The sequence below is a fragment of the Gallus gallus genome, chromosome 1, assembly GCF_016699485.2.
Source record: "Gallus gallus isolate bGalGal1 chromosome 1, bGalGal1.mat.broiler.GRCg7b, whole genome shotgun sequence".
Lineage (NCBI taxonomy): Eukaryota > Metazoa > Chordata > Aves > Galliformes > Phasianidae > Gallus > Gallus gallus.
Window position 1 is genome coordinate 43,463,551 of NC_052532.1, and position 19,568 is coordinate 43,483,118.

General features: G+C 37.2%; 1 protein-coding gene across 23 annotated transcripts in view; it reads right to left on the minus strand.

Moving 5' to 3' along the window:
• The window catches only part of ATP2B1 (ATPase plasma membrane Ca2+ transporting 1), a 58,402-nt gene that overhangs the window by 18,628 nt on the left and 20,206 nt on the right, over positions 1 to 19,568 (minus strand). For 22 of the 23 annotated variants that reach the window (XM_040701518.2, XM_040701002.2, XM_040701102.2 and 19 more), the window contains 9 exons: positions 11,542 to 11,952; positions 7,054 to 7,251; positions 6,011 to 6,265; positions 5,805 to 5,930; positions 5,335 to 5,472; positions 2,553 to 2,591; positions 2,025 to 2,186; positions 1,136 to 1,350; positions 309 to 551 (listed from right to left, as the gene is read on the minus strand). In XM_040701518.2, coding sequence (XP_040557452.1) covers positions 309 to 551; positions 1,136 to 1,350; positions 2,025 to 2,186; positions 2,553 to 2,591; positions 5,335 to 5,472; positions 5,805 to 5,930; positions 6,011 to 6,265; positions 7,054 to 7,251; positions 11,542 to 11,746 — 1,581 coding nt within the window. In that variant the 5' untranslated portion in view covers positions 11,747 to 11,952. Of the gene's footprint in view, positions 1 to 308; positions 552 to 1,135; positions 1,351 to 2,024; positions 2,187 to 2,552; positions 2,592 to 5,334; positions 5,473 to 5,804; positions 5,931 to 6,010; positions 6,266 to 7,053; positions 7,252 to 11,541; positions 11,953 to 19,568 lie in introns of those variants that run through there. The other variant, NM_001168002.4, reaches the window with a different exon arrangement.

Sequence of the window (19,568 nt, forward strand, 5' to 3'; positions counted from 1 at the left end):
AAATGTCGACTTTGAAGTAGCACTCAAATCAAACTATGATGTCTTCCAAATAAAAAGCTCTCCTTATAAAAACAAAATTAAAAAAAAACTTATCAACTTACAAGGAAAGAAAACGTACCTTTCAATCATCAATTCAAAACAGTTCTTTAAGTTCAGCCTTAAATTAAGTAATTCACAGTAAATACAAAACACTTTATACAGTTTTCTGCCACACACTTGTACTTAACTGACTGCCATGTGGCAACCAGACCATTTTCATCTTTTGAAGATGTTTAGTTGCTTTAGCTAGAATGAAGAAGTGTACTTACCAGTATTTTGGAAGTATAAGCACAATTAACAGAAATTCCTGTGACAAGGTAAGCCATGATATTCTCTGGAATAGCTTCTGGTGCTGGAATTTTTTTGTAATGCTTTTCACTGATGTAAGCTTGGACCACTGTCATCCTGTTCATAGTCAATGTTCCCGTTTTATCTGAGCAAATAGCTGTTGCATTACCCATTGTTTCACATGCATCCAGATGTCTCACCAAGTTATTGTCTCTCATCATTTTCTAAGAAAATAAAAGCAGTTAATAGCCAGCCATAACGTTCACTCCCCATTTTTGAAATTCTCATTTAGGGGGTTCAGTTTCAGACAGCAGTTTCAGAACATGCTCATCTTTTAAGCTAAGTTCTCTGGCTGGTTGCTGTAAGGATTCCCCTATGTCTATCATGTCACGGTAAGCATCAGCTTGACCTAAGAGCTCCTAAACAGAGCAACCTATTTTGCCCACATCTGCATGTCAGACCAACTACTGTTACAACTCACAGACTAATAAGAAAATAGTATACAGCACACGGATACAGACTGAGCTTTACCAAACACAACGTTAAAATATACTTCACAAGAAAAGTGGGACTCTATTGGCTCAAGTCTGTTGTTTCCGCATACTCGAAGAAGGAAGTAAGTAAGCTATGCGACAGACTTACCATAAGATTTATATTTCAAAGATGCCAGTGTCAAACTTTATACAAACTGGGAATCTAACTGTTCAGCTAAGAGAGTGACGACTAGACAAGTAAAGGACTAGCACTGCTTACAAGTCTTTACTTAACGGGTTTGTCTTTAAAATCTGCTCCCCATCTATCCACTTACCTTAACAGAATAAGCCAATGATATGGTGACTGCAAGCGGAAGACCTTCTGGTACTGCCACCACCAAGACTGTAACTCCAATAATGAAGAACTTCACAAAGTACTGAATATAAATTGGTGTACATTCAGCAAGCCAAGGTCGCTTCTGAACCCAGAAGGTATCGATTACAAAATACAACACAAGGATAATGACTGTGATTGCAGACATCAACAAACCTTGTTAAAAAGAGAACAAAAAGTTTTCAGAAAAATAGTTCAAATGTTTGACAATACAGATTCTGGATAAGTCAAGGGGCAAACATTTCTCCTTTTGTAGAAGATACAATTCAGAATTTAAACAAGCAATTCAGAAAACATGGAGATAGTTCTCAGAGGTATACTGACTTTCAACACAAGTATTTCCTCATGAATTTCACTTAAGAGCCTATAAATCATAGGTGATTTTTTTTTCCAATTAACTGAAAAGCATAGATCTAGTTATGAACAGGAGAGACCATTATGTAAAGTAAATTGACTACGCAGAATAACAATTAAAAGAGTTCAGCAAGCCTTCCATGACTGTACTGATGACTTACTCAGCAGAGAAAGCAGGTATCTCTTCATACCTTACTTCCTGCTGAAGCTGGGAGTAAATATGGCTGGTAAGCACAATGTTGAATGAAATTGGAATAACTGGGAAGACAAATTAGAACTAAAGTTAACAAGCTGAGTGGCACACTTAAGATAGCACAAGAAAAAGAGCAAAAGAAATAAGCCATCAGCACGCTTAAGCATGATGGCACACTTACATGTATTTGAATTTTACACTTCACTTCAGTAGCTAGCCTTGATCAGCTTATCTTCTCATGCAAACGTGAGGCATCAGCAAAAAGAGTACTGGTAAGGCATACCTGCTTTGCCAATCTGAACTGCAAGCTTTGTAAGTTTGCCTTGGAGAACAGATTTTTCTTTCTTTGGCAAATTTGATCTCTTCTTGTCTTTTTCATCTCCATCCACACCATCCTCACTCTTCAGTGGCTGCATTTCCATAGCTGCACCATCTTGAGCTTTAGCTATAAGTTACAAACAAATAGGATTTAGACATTCTAGTATCCCCGAAATCAATAGTACACATAGAGTCTGATTATATCAGGCAGCTTAGCACAAGTGTTCTGTAGTACCTGATATTCAGAGATAGCATAACATCCTTGAATACTTTAAAACATAGCTAGATACCACAGAAATAAACTTTAGAAATGTTTACTTAAGACTACCAAGTTCATTTAATCATTTTTTAAGGCAGATTTACTTAGACTGTGTTTAACCTAGGTACTTTGAATGTAAGGATGCAATAAGCATTTTCATACTGAAGAATGTTGTCACTGTATGCACTTAGAAAATAAGTACTTAAAAGAGAGGATCATAGAAACTGTATTTACCTTTGTTGCGGTTCTCAACAGCTCCATCTTGCTTTTTGCCTGTCAGAGAAGGGAACAAGAACAAGTTATGTTTCACACTGACCATGCAGAGTCCATCTCAGTATTAACGCTTACATAAAAGACTTATTAATATCTTCTGACATAAGTAACTGTATTTCAAAAACTGTAAAGCAAACTGGGAGACAGAAGGCTAACAAAACTAGTCAAAGTGTAAGTTAACTCACAGAAGCAACTCACATCTTTTTTTTTTTTGGATAGCAGGTCTCCTACAGGAAAAGTATTACCCAGACATAGTTAAGTTTGCACAGACTCTGATACAAACATTCACATGCAACTAAATGGAAATACAGCAGAAGGCCTTGCCTGGCCAGACAGCTGTCCTATGAAAGTGTCTTTAGTTTAAGAGAGTAGTGATTTTGTTGTGAGGAAAGCACCTGAAAGGCTTTCCTAAACTTTTACTGGGAATGGGATTTGTGACATGCAAGGGATTCTGGCAGTCTCAGTCTGTTCTAACACCAGCAAGTCTACCTGACTACTGCTGTAACGAACTTTAAGATTCCACTTACGGAATCAGTGCTTTTGCACAGCATTGCAGAAGTTACTGTAATATATTTTTATAAATAAATATTTATAAATCCACACCAAAGCTTAATGGAGCCACAGTGCTGGATTACTGGATCTATGCTAACCCTATTTACGCAAGCATGAACATAATCTGTTGGCAACATACCAACATTAAAGAATAAAGAGAATAGTTCAAGTTCCTAACAAAATACCACCCCTACTTCTGTTCAGAAATGGAGTTCAGCAAACGATCATGAAGACCATTAGAATAATGAAAAATTAATGAATGAAATTTATGAATGAGACATTAAATGCAACCAAATCTAACTGTGTCAACATGCAGCTTGTTAGAAGGTCACTACCCTTTTTTGTTTCGGTTTTCAGGTAAGATGGTTTACATAATACCCTGACAAGAGGCAAACTCACAGCTTTTTTCCTAACTAGAGAAATCTAACTTTATAGCTACTATTAGCAGTAACTTCAAATGAAAGAACAAAGTCAAAGAACTTTGAACAAAACCCAGAATCATTCAGTCTCACTGCTATTTCATTTCATCTACTGCTTTAAAGTAAGTAGCCTGAAGTGAATAAGAGCTAGAAGAAAACTTGGAATAAAATTTAGCTAGAAGAAAATCAACCTGTCAAGCGTCCTATTGTGGATGACATTTAATACCTCCAGTGTACTGTTATATTACTACTGATATGATCTGTTTTTTTACATACAAGGTTTTTCCCCAGCATCCTCTGAACAGCTGATGAAAAAAACAGCATGCTCATCTTCTCCTGAAGATGTCACTTTGGACTTGTTAAGAAATCATTATCTGCTGATTTAGTATTTGTTCTTTCCTACGTCTCTTTTCTCTCCTATGAGAACAAAGTTCTATGCTTGAATTGCTTCTAACTCCCTGTACATACATATGCTTTCACTCTGAACCAAGACATATACAGCCAACTAAAGATAGCCACTTTAATCTCCTTAACATTCACAGAGAAGCTAATTTAGTTTAACCTGAATTTTACCAAGGAGAATCTTAACAGCCACATAACTTAAGGGAAAGAGGAAGTTGCCTATCTTGAGAGACAAATTAAAAACAGGTTTTCAGTTCCAACAATACATCAAAACACTATTTGTCAAAAAGACTTCTGCTTATATAATTCACATTAGCAGACTATCAATAAAAGCTATCATCTTGTCCCCTCGCAGCTAGTATAGCTTACTTCCTTCTACCTCATCTGTCAGAAGAGTAAAAGGTGGAAAGTGCCCTAAATCAATTCCTGACAGTGCTGCAAATCAGCTTCTACTCTTCACTATTCCACTTGAGCTTGAACCTCACTCTGAACTCAAAGCACATTTCAGAAAGGGCCAGAATTTTGAACTTATTTGTATGTATTATTTGATAAGGTTACCAAGACAAAAAGCATAGTTCAATCTTAACCCCCGCACAGAGCATGCATTTCAATAATCACCAATTTATTTTGAAAGCTAAGATTCCTAAGTACATTCCTATACGGCTTCCCATCATCATTTCTTATTCCTTTGAAGAAAGAGTATACTCTTCTGCAAAGACCCTCACAGACTCCTTCCCATTCAGTCAATATCACAACAGTTTCTATGAAAATTCTGTGGTGGTAAAGTTCAGTCACTTTATGAAAGCTAGCATCAAAACATCTCCATTTAACATTTCTAAGCTCTGATTCTTAGACAGGATGAAAGATTATGCCTTATAACACTAGAGGCTGATTAAATCCTTCCAAATAAGGAAGACATCCTGTTTCACCCTTCACAGAAGAGCTCTAAAATGGTCTAAGTTTGCCTTACAAGACGCAATCAAAAGTAGAACTAGATGCTCATTAGGCTGATTTATTGTTAATAACCTCTTTGTCATAAACAAGTGTTTGTTATGAGACGTCAATGTACTTTAAAGTTATGTGAGATGACAGTTTAACAAGTTATACACAGCAAGACTGGCTAAGAATTATAAACTCCCCAACCCCTAATTCATCAGTGTGACCAGAAGTTGTTAATTAAGCTTGTGTTATGTGATTTTTTTAATGGTGTACACTTTCAGGTCACTGGACCCTTTTTTTGTTTTGTGAACCCACTGAAAGTAAAACACTTAAAGATTTCTAGATCCAGGTGACTACAATACTTTACCATTTGATATTATTCAAGAGTTCACCCCTCCCCCTTCCTAGCAAAAAAAGATTATTATGCTTACTTTTCTTGTCCTTCTTCTCTTTTTCCTTCTCCTCTTCATCTCCTCCAGCCCCAAGCAAGGTAAAGATGATTCCAGTCTGAGAGTTCACACCTACAGCAGTAACTACCATCCTTCCAGAGCCTTCCATCACATGAGTACCTGGAAAAGGGTATTGCATTTTTCATTGAAACTTCAACAATTGTATGAAAAGGAAATCCATTCTCAAACTTCATAGTGACAGAATCATAAGATTATCCACATAGATACCTGAAAACACAGTAATATAATTGCTAAAACTATCTGGAAAATAAAGCCATAATCAACCACAAAAAATGTTCATCAGCTTTAAGAATCTGTTCCCTTGGACAAAGTTTTGCAGAAGACATCAGCATAGATAAGGTCGTTCACTAGATTTAAATATCACAATTTAAAATAACCAGTTCCCAAAGGAAAATTATCACGTTTTTCAAGAATTGCTGAATGCTACACACCTGAAAGCAGCATAGGATCTCTGTCCAAAGACTTCTTAACATGGTCAGACTCTCCAGTTAGTGAGCTTTCATCAATTTTGAGGTCATTTCCTTGAATAAGTATGCCATCAGCTGGTAAAAGGTCACCTACAAGAGATCATTACTTATGTTGACTTCAGATACTTCTTTGAAAACAAAATAAAGTTCAACTCTAAAAATATGTTTACCATATTTTACTTGTGCAATATCTCCAACAATTATGTCAGCTACTGGTATTTGGATGACTTGGCCACCTCTGATGACTGTGAATTTCTGTTCTTGTTCAATACGGCTCTGCAGTCCTCGAAATTGTTTCTCTTTACTCCAGTCATTGAAAGCTGTTACTAATACCACACAAACTACAGAAAGGAGGATTGCTGCTCCTTCAATCCAACCTGCTTCAGATTCCTCCTCCTCTTCACCAACATTTACTGATCCACATACTGTAGAAAACAAGATTTAGAGCATTTAGAGCAGAAGACTTGCATCAGTAATTATTTCATAAAACAAAAGTTTTCCCAAACAGAAGAATGTTTGCTAAACATTTTCTTTGCTAGCCTTTATGGCAATTTTAGATTATTTTCAATAAGGGTAGCACACAAAGAATATCTGTGTTTATACGAACACAAGAGAAGCTGATAGAGCAAGTTACCCAGTTTGCATTATCTTAGCAAAGTATTGGACAATTACTTATCCACCTCCTGACGCCAACATTTCCTACTTTACCCTTCTCCCAACAAACCAGATGCAATTGCTAAAGTTTGGTTTAACTAAGGCCAGATCCCTCCATCTTCCATTTTGAACTTTTAGCTTCATTTCTTAAATTGGACAGTTATGAGTGTCCTAGTGCAAATCATGAAAAAAATTAAGACATACTGACTTCCTAAAGAAAACAAATGAACACAACTTACAAATTGCTTAAATATTTGAGATGAAGCTAAGAAGATACTTGCACAGAAGCTTGGTTGATCTCAGAAAGGTCATAGCTCCTGCTGCTAATATTTCAGCTTTCCCACTAGTTTGTCTAGAATCAGCCTAGATCATGACAAGGGAAATCCTGTGTTGCCTTTTTAAGGCAAGCTAGAGACCTAGTGTTGTCTCCATAAGGAATGATCAGCTTCGTTTCCACAGTCTTATTGTCTTCCATCAGATTCACAGTAGTAGCATGCTGGACAAGGCAAGTCAGTAGTATAACAGAGGTAGGTATCTACTTTTTCAAATATTTACTTACATGCTTCATTTCCTCCAGGAGGCTGGTAAAAAGAAAGGCCCAAGGACACTACGGCTGCAATTTCTAATATAATTAGTGTAACATCCTGTAGTGCTTCCCATACTAACTGAAGAAATGTTTTTGGCTTTTTAGGAGGTATAAAGTTCTTCCCAAAAACTGCTTCTCTCCTTTCTATATCTGCTGGATTTCCACTTAAACCTATTTAGTAAGAAGACAAAGTTAGTGATTCCCCATTCATGGAGTCATGTGTCACTCCATATTTTATAATAATACTGAAAAAACACATCAAGTATACTTACATAGGTGTCATTCTTAAACCAGGCTTGCTATATTTCATAATCCACATTTCCCCAATAATACATAAAATGAAGGTCTACCTACTTGAACTTAACATGGTGACAAAGTGACAGACACTGTCAAAAAGAAGTAAATAAGTGTACAAGACAAGATTATTAGAAGGATGCCCCAAAAGTAATGCCTCCTATTTTATTATGTTGCTTTGCTGCATCAGAGGTGGATGTTGGCAGTGGTACAGTGGTAAAGGTTGAACCTTCCCACCATTATTCTACTACAGATGGCAGCAGGGAGGCAGTTGGACAAAATGACACCTGACATGGGAACACGAATTAAGCAAATGTGTGGAACGAAATTCCTCCACGTGGAAAAAATTACACCTCTTAACATTCATTGATACTTGCTGACCGTTTATGGAGACCAAACAGTAGATGTGAGCACAATGAGGCAGGGGGTGTTGTGTTTCAGCATCAGTGACAGATGGTCACCTCCACTGAGCAGATTTTCAAGAGCACAGAACACAGGCAAAAATACACTGTTAGCAGTGGTGACAATGTTGAAAAATAGTGTTCTGTAGTTGAGAATTAGCTTTATCAAATAGCGTCATTGTGCTCTTTGCATCTGTTGTAGTTTCCATGGAAATAAATAGGTGACATTACTTCCAGAGCAACCTACATAGTAGAACCGCTGTAGTAGAACTACAGAGACCGTAGCAGGGACTCCAGCTCTGGTTGCCACAGTATGGATTCTGCATCCAGAAAGAGCATCCCAGGATCCTATAATTCATCTAATACTTTCATGATATGTTTAATACAATTAATAATGTAAAATACTGTGAATGTCATGTTTACGCATTATTTATTATACAAAGCTCTATGAAAGTTGCTGCAGGTCCCCAGGAATCACAAGGTGAGTGGCAGCCACAGTGCTGCTTCCATCTGGACAGCAGCTGTTGACTGTTCTGAAGCTTCCATCTCTTCACATCCCCCGTCAGAGAGTGTATGTGGTACTGCATAGGTAGTCAGTCCTTACAGTTTATCACCTCAGCTTTATATCCATCTTCTTTCTTAGGTAGTATATTTCTTTCTGAATCCTTTTCACTGCCTCAATTCTTGCACCCTCCTTATGGACACCAGTAATTAAGAGCAAAAGACATTCAACAGGAAGTGCTGCATGGTTCAACAGTTAGCTAAGTCCATAATAATAAAAAAATACCAAGTATATTAAGTGCAAGGTCTTCCATATGTTTAGTTCCTGTTTAAGCCCTCAACAACAGTCAGTTGCCTAATGCCTCACTACAAATTTCAATTTACACCGCTAGCTCCTTTTTGAAGGGAAAATGAATGAACTTTTTTTGCTGCATTAAAAATACCCTAGTAACCAGCAAGTACGCAACTGGTTTTCATATTAAATGGATAATCTAACATCTCCAATGGTCATTTCCTAGAATCAAGTAGGAGCTAGTAAACAATCAAAATGATGTAGATTTATGGGAACATTCATGGCGGTCTCTCTCCAGAAAACAAGGAGGATTTTTTTACCGCAGATACATCAAACAATCATGTGTTTGAATTTATTTGAGTTTGTACACATAAAAATGACATAAGCATAAACATTAAATACTAAGTATTTGATTTAAAGTTATACTGGTCAACTGGACAGTTCCTATTTCTATTTCAGATTTTATATCAAGTAGGTCTGATCTTCATTTTGTCTGAAAATAGACATTATCTTATGTTGTCAACAGCCTCAAAACAAGCAATAACACACTGAACTTGTTCACTCCATTTCAAAACTATCTGTACTTTTGCAGTGAAGCCACTGGTAATTATGCAAGTCAGCATTTCATATCATACAGAGACCTTCTGAACAGAAAGAAGTGTCATTAGGCCTTGCAAATATGCACGCAATACTTCAAAGAACTCGAAGTAGTATAATGCACAGAGCAGAACAGAAGCATAGACTATTCTGAGTTGGAACGAACTCATGATGATCATACTTAAGTCCTAGGCAGCTTTCATAGTCCTGTTCAGGTTTTCTCCTTAGAAATTTCTCTGCTTCTACATTTACAACTTGAATAACAACATCGAGACCTAGCTCTCCCTCTACATTAATTCTACAGTAACACCACTCCAAGACAACCTTATTCTCTAAAAATTCATGTAGGGATTTAGAACCAAAACACCATTTCTGTACAATTTGTAACTCATCTTAACCTTTTCTGATGTAATTATCAAGTTCAGCTATTGAATCCTTGTGAATTTTTGAGCTGCTATCACACTTCTAAAAAAGCCGTATCTTTTTATCAATTTAGTGATTGTTAAACACATCTAAAATGTTAACCTCTTTTAAAAGGAAAGGCTTTGATCGTGCAGTTCTCAGTACAGGAGAATCAGTCTGCAAAGAGGGGTACCTAGCTATGTGACGTTACAGGACACCCATGAAGTGAATCCTGCAGTACGCCATCTGCTTGGTGCTTTTCATGGTCATGCATCCTTATAGCTTGCAGTAATAAAGGGCCTTAAGCTTCACAGACCACTGAAAAATTGGATTTCACCCTCACTTCAGCCCCCATTTTTTGAATACTACTGAAGTTTCCCTTCTCACTAAAAAAAAACAAAACCAACTTTCAATACCATTCAACAGGTTCACAGGGGTGCCAGGAATCCACCGCTCTTACCCTAAGAACATTACATTGTTTGTACACATGCACTAACTTTAAAACAGCTGACGATGAGAAACAGAGTTTGCATCCCTCAGGTTGTATGCGTTTCTCTGTCAGCCTAAAAGTGGTCTACTGGTACATCAGGTATATGTGCTAGCTACTTGCCATTTGTTAAAAGGAAGCCAGTTGACCTTCTAAAATCATTTCAGCAATCTGGACTTAAGGAATCTGGTAGATAAAGCCAAAATACACTACATGCAGATGCACAGAGAAGTATCCTTCAGCATTACACAGAAACATGGAATTGCAGGGGTTGGAAGGGACCTCAAGAGATCATTGAGATCAACTCTTCTGATAAAGCAGGTTCCCTACAATAGGTCCCACATGTAGGCATTACTAGGCTGTTCTGGAGACAAGGAGACAAACATTCCCATAGCATTTCAGAAGGACAGAAAGCAATACCTCTCCAGAATTAAGACAGCAAGTACTTCACTGCTACCAACATCAAGCCGGTTAAAAGCTGTAAGAGTGCTTAGATGCAGAGACACCAGAATTTGCAAAGATATCTTGGTTTTGGTATTTGGTATCAATCTCTATCAACAGGAGGACACCAACTTAACATAAGCAAAACATGTTTAAAAAATTATTTCAATGAGATAATATAATTTAGATAACTTAAGCAATACATCTGGAGCCTAATTCTTTCACAAATAAAAACTTACAGTTTTCATTTCGACTGGAAAAGAGGGTTAAGTCTTCAAGAAAACTTCTGGAAAGCTCTCAGCAAGTAGACTCATTACATTTATAAATAGTGACATTTGCAGAATGCCACTGAGTCTGAAATGGCAAAGACTTGTTTAAAAGATCCTTATTTCTAGAGACCAAGAATGCGTGATTACTTTGCATACCTCCTACTCATGGTCACAGTACCTCTCAGTGCCTGAAGCTATACCAACAGTTAATCTCGTAGATCAATTGAAAATTACAGAAGAATAGTGAATAATGAACTTAAGTTAGATGTGGCTTAGAAATACCATAGTATTGTACCATAGTACAATTACATAACAGATTTCACTAGTTTTAAAAATTGCTATATTAAGGAATGCAAAAGCTGGGTCACAACACACAAGAACTAATTAGTCCTGCATTAGACTACTAGAACATTGTTCTATGACAGCATGATGTAAATTGTTCATGCAACCCAAAGTTCACAAACTTACACATTCGTAGCACGTTAAACATTGCTATTTTGCATTGCTATTTCCTATCTGGATTCCTACATACAAGCTTCCTCCTATGTGCAGTTTTGCCACTAATTCAAAATGATGCATAGTTGGACCAGTTGGAAACCCTTGCTTATTTACTGAAGTATTAACCTGCCTTAGAGAAGAAACACTATTTTATTATTATAGTAACCGAAATACCTTTATAAACTTTCCTATATTAAAACAACAGTGACAAACAAACTAGTTTGACTGAAGCATTTCCTAAGTGGAGTTTTCTCAGTAATAATGTGAAAATCGTCTTACCTTCATTTGGTGAAGTTTTCAATTTTGTACAGATGCCCTGCACATCTCCATAGCATTCCTGTATTTTATGCAGTGCATCTGTAGCTCGAAGTTCCATAAGAGAACGGAGCTCTGCAAGAGTGACTCCAAATTCTCCATGATTAGCTTCTTTGACAGCATTTTTTACACCACTATATGCAACCGAGTTGTTTGCCATATCACCCATCTTGAACGTAGTCTTTAACTTCGATAATTTCCAGTAAGGAACAAAACTTCAACTTAAAATATTTCCAAAAGGAAAATAAATCCTCTGGGTATGAAGACAGTCAAGGCAGCAGACACATCACCCAAGTAAGAGACCCATTTTGGAGAGATATCTTTGAGGTCGTCCCATGGCGAGCTGTGTTCCCCAAGCCAAATGACAGGCACAATCTACAGAAAGAGTAAACACAGATTAATATATGACATTGCAAGACAATGCTATTTTACTGAGGCTACAGAACAAATTTTTGCCCGAGAATAAGTTCTAGATATTTCTCACAATGTTTTTAGTGAGAATTCAGCTGGCAGAGTGACAAGGCATAAAATAGATGCTTCCTGTCCCAAAACAACCTTACATTATTGTACTCCCCAACCTCTCAGAAGAGCCGTTGTCTTCACATCTTAGATTTTGCTTGGTATATCCCTATGGTTCGTCACCAACAGGAAACCTCTATATACGTCTGGAAATAAATCAGCTCCCAGGGAAATGAAATATCAAACATCCACTATGGGCAACACACACAGTAACAACAATACGCTCAAATCACAAATACTGAACTATCACAAAAGTACCAGAGAAGTCTCAGAGCTCAAGATGAGCAAGCTTCCGAGCACATGCATGAACTCATTTGTGCAAATCCCAAGGATAACAGCTTAAACAGCAAGCTAAAACCACACATGAACCAGTTTTGTAGTGTCACTAGGAATATATTTTCAGGCAGACCTACATCTTAACACATTTTCATGTCCAAGCAGTTTTAGCACCTCACTGCAGTCCATTTCATCACAACCCAGCCACACAGAATCTTAATTTTATTCTTTGAACAGAGAAAAAAAAAATGCAGAGTGCAATCCTCCTAAAAAAGGGATATGGGAGACTAAGGTCAGCTCTTCCAGTTAACACCAACCCAAAGGATTTGACCTGCATAGGCACTTTATATTTGTAATTTCCTGCTCAGGTGACATTTCCTGCATGTACACATGTATCCATTTAACAAAACAGTGAATCCACAAACTATTCATGCCTATATAAAAATCTGCTTCATGCAGAAGACAGGAGCCTCGTCATGTAGGTCAGCTTTAACAACCTAACAGGTCAAGGTGAGCACAATTAACCATATATTCCCTCTTGAGACATTAGAGTTGCCAGCTTCAGATGGAAAATAACTTGGGCACTTCCAGGTCAACACAACTCCAACACATGTCCATTGGTCTAACATACCACCACTTGCTTGTTCCTCACCCAACCAGGCCACAAGAGGTATTCAAATTTAGTGATTCTCATCTAGAAACTTTACTACTGTTGCACTGAAAACTAATCATATAATGGACTCTTTCATTAGCAAACGCAAAGAGTCACAAAGGAAAGATTTCCAGCTACTGCCAGGTCAGAAGACCACTTGGCTCAGCCATGGTGACATCTACAAATAAGAACCTAATAACCTGAAATTTAAATGTTCTGGAAAGTCTCCGTTCTCTGCTCCATAAGCAATCAGCTACATCCATATCCAATCCACCATTTTGGACACCTAGTTATAGCACTGCATTTACACTGAAGACAACCACTGATACAGACATAGGAGTGAAAATGTCATCACTATAGCTGTTCTTCTGGTCCTACAGCTAAAAAAATCTGATAAAAATGATAATCTATGGCCGTTTTCCAGTGAGAGATAAAAGGCATAAAACAGTATTTATACACATAAAATTTCTGCATCCTATAATATCAAGTTAACTACCATAAAAATTCCATTTTAAACTTTTATAGCTTTCTCCATGCCAGCATTAACCTACATGCCAGGATGCAGTTTTCTTCAGCTGTATTCTTCAGCAGAACATGTTACAGTCAGATATGGTATCCTGTAAGTGATGGAGCTCATGTAAATCACATATGAAAGAATGCTCTTTAAAGGCACCATCCACCTTTGTTTAACCACCAAAAGTTGAATTTGTAGGCCAACTGGTACCTACTACCAACCGGCAACTGGTCACAAGTTGCAACAGTGTAATAAGAAACAGATCAGGCAAATGAGTTTGTATAGACATGAAAAAGATACAGTAGCTGATAATTATAGAAGAATAGACCAAACAGAAAGTCCAACAACTAATAATAATCAAAATTGATTCAAATATAATTAAGACTGCCCAGAAAAGCTCAATTCAATATTCTAACAATAGCTCTGCACCTCAGGCCCAAATAACTCCCAAATTCAGGCACAGATATGAGGTTAGAAAAGCTACAGTTCTAGTCATTGCTAACTTCCCACTGCAAAGCCTTGCGATGGAGTTCTAAGCCATACCAGTACTTGTTTTCATGTGATGTCATGAGAAGAGCAATAACATCACTTAGTAACTCATACTGTGCTTCGCACTCCAGCCCAAGCATTTTTCTGTCACCTGGATTCATTTCCACTAAGGCATAACACTCTAGGGACTACCTATTGCTAACTGTTTTTATACTGAAAGGACTTCTCATACATTCTGGTGTCCTAACATACCCACAGATCTTCAGGGTTCACAGACATCCTCAAGAATCTTACATTAATACAAAAACAGTGCATTTCTGCAGATCAGATGTTGTAACGTTACGGACTATTTTGCACATCCCAGTTCAGAAATATTTCTGGAAAATTCAGAGGAATAGAAGCAAAAGCTCTTTAAATTCTGAATTCTGAGCAAGAGAAGATCCAAATCATAAAAAAAAAAAAAACTTTGCTGAACATCAACAATTGTTACACGAAAACAGATCAAAAATCAATCTACTCCAGCAGCTACATTTTTTTTTTGTCAAGCATTTCAACAGTGCAAAAGCACAAGTTGAGAATGGATGTGTATCCTGACCTAGTTTTCTCTGCTGTTTTCTACTGAAATATATGACTACACGTTTCTTTAAGAAATATCCTTAAAGTCAAACCTTGCAACTTTAATCATTTCCTGTTACAGCAAGTTCCAACAGTCTGCTGCGGTAACAAGAAAGTGACAACGTAGAAGGGAGCTGTAAATACTGAAATTCAAGTATCAGCAAATAAAGTATATTCTTTAAGGTCATCTAATATTTCTTTCTCCCAGTACTCTGCTATTTTACTAGTTTTGATCAGTGTTCCAGTTCTAAACTCTAAACTCTACAGCAGCCATTTGAAATGCATTATTTGAGCACCATAAGCTCTGAAGCAACTCACTCTAAGATTCCAGTCTGCAAATATCTCAAATTTTGTAATCAGGTAATGGTTACCACGACTACCAGTTGCTTGCACATCATTACATGAATTCCAGCTTGTCAAAAGTTTTAATTCATCTGAAGATAAGCTACTGTCCAGGTTAAAGCTGCATACCAGATGTTTAAGAGAGAGAAGTCAGTCTGTTATTAGGCACATCCTGTTTAACACTAGCAGCAACTTTAAAGTTACTGTATGTCAAACTCAGGAGTCAAAAAATGCCAAAGTCAAACACATATGCATAGAGATGTTTACCACGGCATGACAAGACTATAGACTACAACTCTGTCCAGTGCCACCAGCACATAACGTGTTGACCAAGCTAGAAGAAACTGCAATGTTTTTTGCAGATATTTTATAATATTATAAATACAAAACTGTGTTAGCTTTCCTCTCCCTGAAAAAAAAAGAAAAAAAAAAAAACAAAAAACAAAAACATACAGTTGCTATTGAGACAGCCCTGAAAGCTAATCATGCTTCAAAAAGGGTCTCCCGAAATAGTCCTTCATAGACATAAGTAAGACTAAGCCCTTTATTTGGAAGCAAGCTATAATCCTCCTTCTACACTGGTTAAAATTAGGACTACCTTGAAGTAATAGTTTGAAGTGGCAACACAATCAAATGTGAATAGGAGAGGTCAAAGGTAGTACAGTTACTATTGCCCAAATGCACAGGAACTAATATACCAAAGAACCACCTAAACCTTTCCTATTATTCAATTTGTGTTTAATGCTGGCATCACCCAGGAGTCACCAATCATCAGGAAACCTTTTAGTATGAATTAAGAAAATTAAATCTTAAGATTTCCAATGAACTCATGCTCCTTAGGAGCCAGAACTTCAACAATTGCATATCCTGTGATACTCAATTTAATTTATTCATCTGCATGAGCACTATGCATTCAGATTTTAAGTATTTGCTGGTACTAGCATTTGACCTTCAGCAACACACTAAAGCTGGCTGCTGTAATATAGGAAAAGGCTTGCAAAGTGATTATCTCAGGAAAGCCTTTGTTTAATCTAATTAGTTCAATGAAGACCAGACAGATCTACATACCAAGAGGCTGCAGTGTTAAGAACTGTCCCCATATGTTTCAGCTGTCATGCCATTTTAATCTCTTCTAAAGTTTTTTAAAAACACCTTTAATACACTGAAAAATCTAATATGCCTTTGCATACATTACATTGAAATCCATGGAACTGGGTATGTTCCATAGCCTCAAGCTATCACATGACCTTTTTCTTTGGAAAAAAAAAAAAAAAAAAAGTCCATAATATTATTATACCAGAAGGTAATAGTGACAAATTGACCTGGAGAATATGCTAAAAATGCCAAGGTCTTCTGCTCTGGAGGGTGGTTTTCCTACTTTTAAGAGAAAGACCTCCTACCAACTTAGAAGACTATAGAAACTCCTCACTTGCTTCACAGTAAATGCATGCAAACAAAAAGCAAAGCTTGTAGAGCACTCTATGTGTTCACAAGTCATGATCCCACAAGTTAAAACACGCTCAACTGAAAGGAGTCAAAGTGTAAAGTAGTCAAATCACTTCACGGCACGCTGCCACTGCTGCTTTACTGTAGATATCTGAGCCTGGCTTATGAAGGGGCAATTGTAACTAGATGGAAGACCTAAGGTGAGAGCACTATAGAGGAAGATGCTCAGAACAGGTAGTTCTTAAATAGATTGCCTTTCAACCCTATATGTGCCCAGCAGTGTTGTAGTGACAAGTTTAGTTTCTTACAAAAATTGCATTCCAAGCAGTAAATTAATCAGTCCTGAATTTTGCTGAGTTTTCAAAGCCAAATTTTGTTTTGTTCTGAAGCTTAATCCTAGGAGGCAGACATACTTTGCAGAAATAAAACTAGCTGCTGTTCCAGACTGCAGTAGATTACACACTCTATTGTCTGCCACATTTACTAAAAGGATGGCTGATGGCTACTGTGATCACCATTTCTGTAACAGCAATGTCATCTAACACAATTTTCTTTGCTTTAAGACCCCACGCTATTTCTTTTTGAAGTGATGCCTAACAAATTAGGACTTCAGTAGCCTGATGCTGTTAATTCTGCATTGCGAACTGGCAACGTTCATGCAAAGGATTCCCAGATTGTTCCCTTCCTCAGAAGGGGTCAAGGAAAGTTATTACAGACTTAAAGGTGAGTTATTAGGCAACTAATGACAGATTTTGATTCATTTCCCATACACATCAAGCTGCTGAAAAGCTTTCCTTTGTATTCATGGTCACACATAACATGGAGAAGGTGGTGAGGCTTCTCTTATGAAGCGGCCTACTCTGCAGTCAGCAAGCGAACAGACATGGTTCTATGCCACCAGCTAACAGCCCAGACCTCACTGCCATGCCTCTTCCAAGCCCTGACACTTACTTCCACACTCATGAAGCAAGTCATTTCTGACTGTAAACACAGCTTGATTAAGAAATAAGATTGGAAAATACATTCCAGAGAAATCTTAAGAGTAGAATCTTTTAGTAGAAAAGCTGTTTCATCAAAAGCCTAACTTAGTCATTAGCTTTCTGAAAGTATTTTGACTTCACTGAAAGAACTAAACAGATGTAAGAAGAGACTGGTGAAACTTCAGAAAAGAACAACTGACTGATACGTACTGGAAAGTCCTTGAGAATAAAATCCATGCCATCATTAGCCTGTCAAATTACCGAAAGCATCGAGCATTCCAAGTATTTAAAACACTATGCTTTCATGTTTTTCTACTTCATCTCACAATGCTGGGTTAACCACAAGAAGTCAAATACTTCTTTCCCCTCGGCAACACTTCAGGCCACTAACACATGCTTAAATGCTTTTCTGGAAACAAAAGTTACTCATTCTAAATCTCCATCAACAGAGCAATGTCAAGGGGCCTTCTGCAGCCCTTCACCCTGACCAACATTCGAAGGGCTTTTTCCCTTTTCCATGCACAGGCCCTGATGCTACCTATCTCTGTACTGCCTTTTACACATCTCAGCTTCTTTTTGTTTTGCAGTGACATCATAAACTAAAACAAAAAGCCTACATTTGACAAGAGTACTTATAATGCCAAGTAATTCCACTGTTAAGACTATAATCCCACAGGAAAAGTTTTAACCTCTAGATATGACTGTTTCCCATTAGGCATTATTTCTAGTGTGTTCAAGTACCTAGAATGCATTTACTGTGTGCGTCAGCTTCCTCGGATAACTTGAGATGAGCCTAGCTGCCAAAATTTGGACTGAGGCAGCAGATGGCTAAAGCCAAACCTGGAATGTCACAAGGTTCCTATCTACTGCTGTTTAAAATGAATTTATTTAATTATTTATTTTGAAGTGTTTGCTTTCCTAATGTCCAATCTCTTACTCTACTTCAGATCCATTGGGTCCTGAACAGATGACTGAGGATTTAATGTTTCTTAATCCTACACAGTTTAGGCTGAAAATGTTTATTCAGGATAACAGTGCTGTCACACACACAAGAGCAACTTCATATATAGCCTAAAACTAGGAGGAGGTGGCACCCAGGAAAGTCATTCCTTGATAAATATTCACATTAGTAAGTTCACCACACTTCTCTGTGTTTATCAAAACACAGTTGACAGAAGTTATAGCACAAGAAACAATTTTTTTTTCAATAAAAGAGAAAGTAACACATGACATCCTGCTAATTAAAATTATACATCATTAGATTACAGAGCTTGGTTGCATTCCCAAATTACAAGATGCATTCCAGTCACAAAACCTGTCAGGCATGTGTTAAATGAGGCGTATCCTGAGCCCATGACATTGCTATATGCAGCCAAGTTTCAAGCAAAAGGAAAGTGAGACAGCAACTGTGCCAAACACCATCCAACAGAGATGGAATTGGAGTCATAGATTTCAGTTACTTATTGTATTTAATGCTTAGCTCATGATTAGACCAGCTAGATGCGTTTCATATATTCTGACAATAATTACAACTCAGCAAAACAAGCACTGACTTCCTCATAAGTTGTGGAAGTATATCCTCATATTGTGGTAGTATATCACTTGTCTTGAGAAATTTCTTATTAGTAAAAAACAAAACAAAAAAAAAACCTTTTCTTCCCCCAACAAATTCTTTAATTATTGCTGCCTCTAACACTTTTTTTCCAGTATATTCTGAGCTAAACTATTCTGATGCTACTTCTATAATTACTTCCTTCTTTTAATCCCCTCAGCAGTACACATGTATACAACTGTAATTGCTTTATTCAGTCTAAGCAATGATTTCCCCCCCCTTCCCTTATGACAGCAAGCAGTAGAGGTGAAAATTTCTTTGCTCTAAAGCTAAAGTCAGCTTGAAAAGAGTATCTAATACTGGAAACAATCCTTGCTCATTTCAGAGAATGATATGCCCATTAAGCAAAAAACATCGGCCAATTAAAATTTATGTAATATTTCAGTCAGAACAACACAGTCATAATTTCATCCCAATATGAACACACTCCTTTTAAAAGTTATATATTTTTTTTCATGTTAATATCCTTTTAAGCAAAGCTGTATGTTTTTGATTGTCACCATGCTCTTCCTGATAAAGAGAAAGTAACAAAAACCCTGCGCTAGG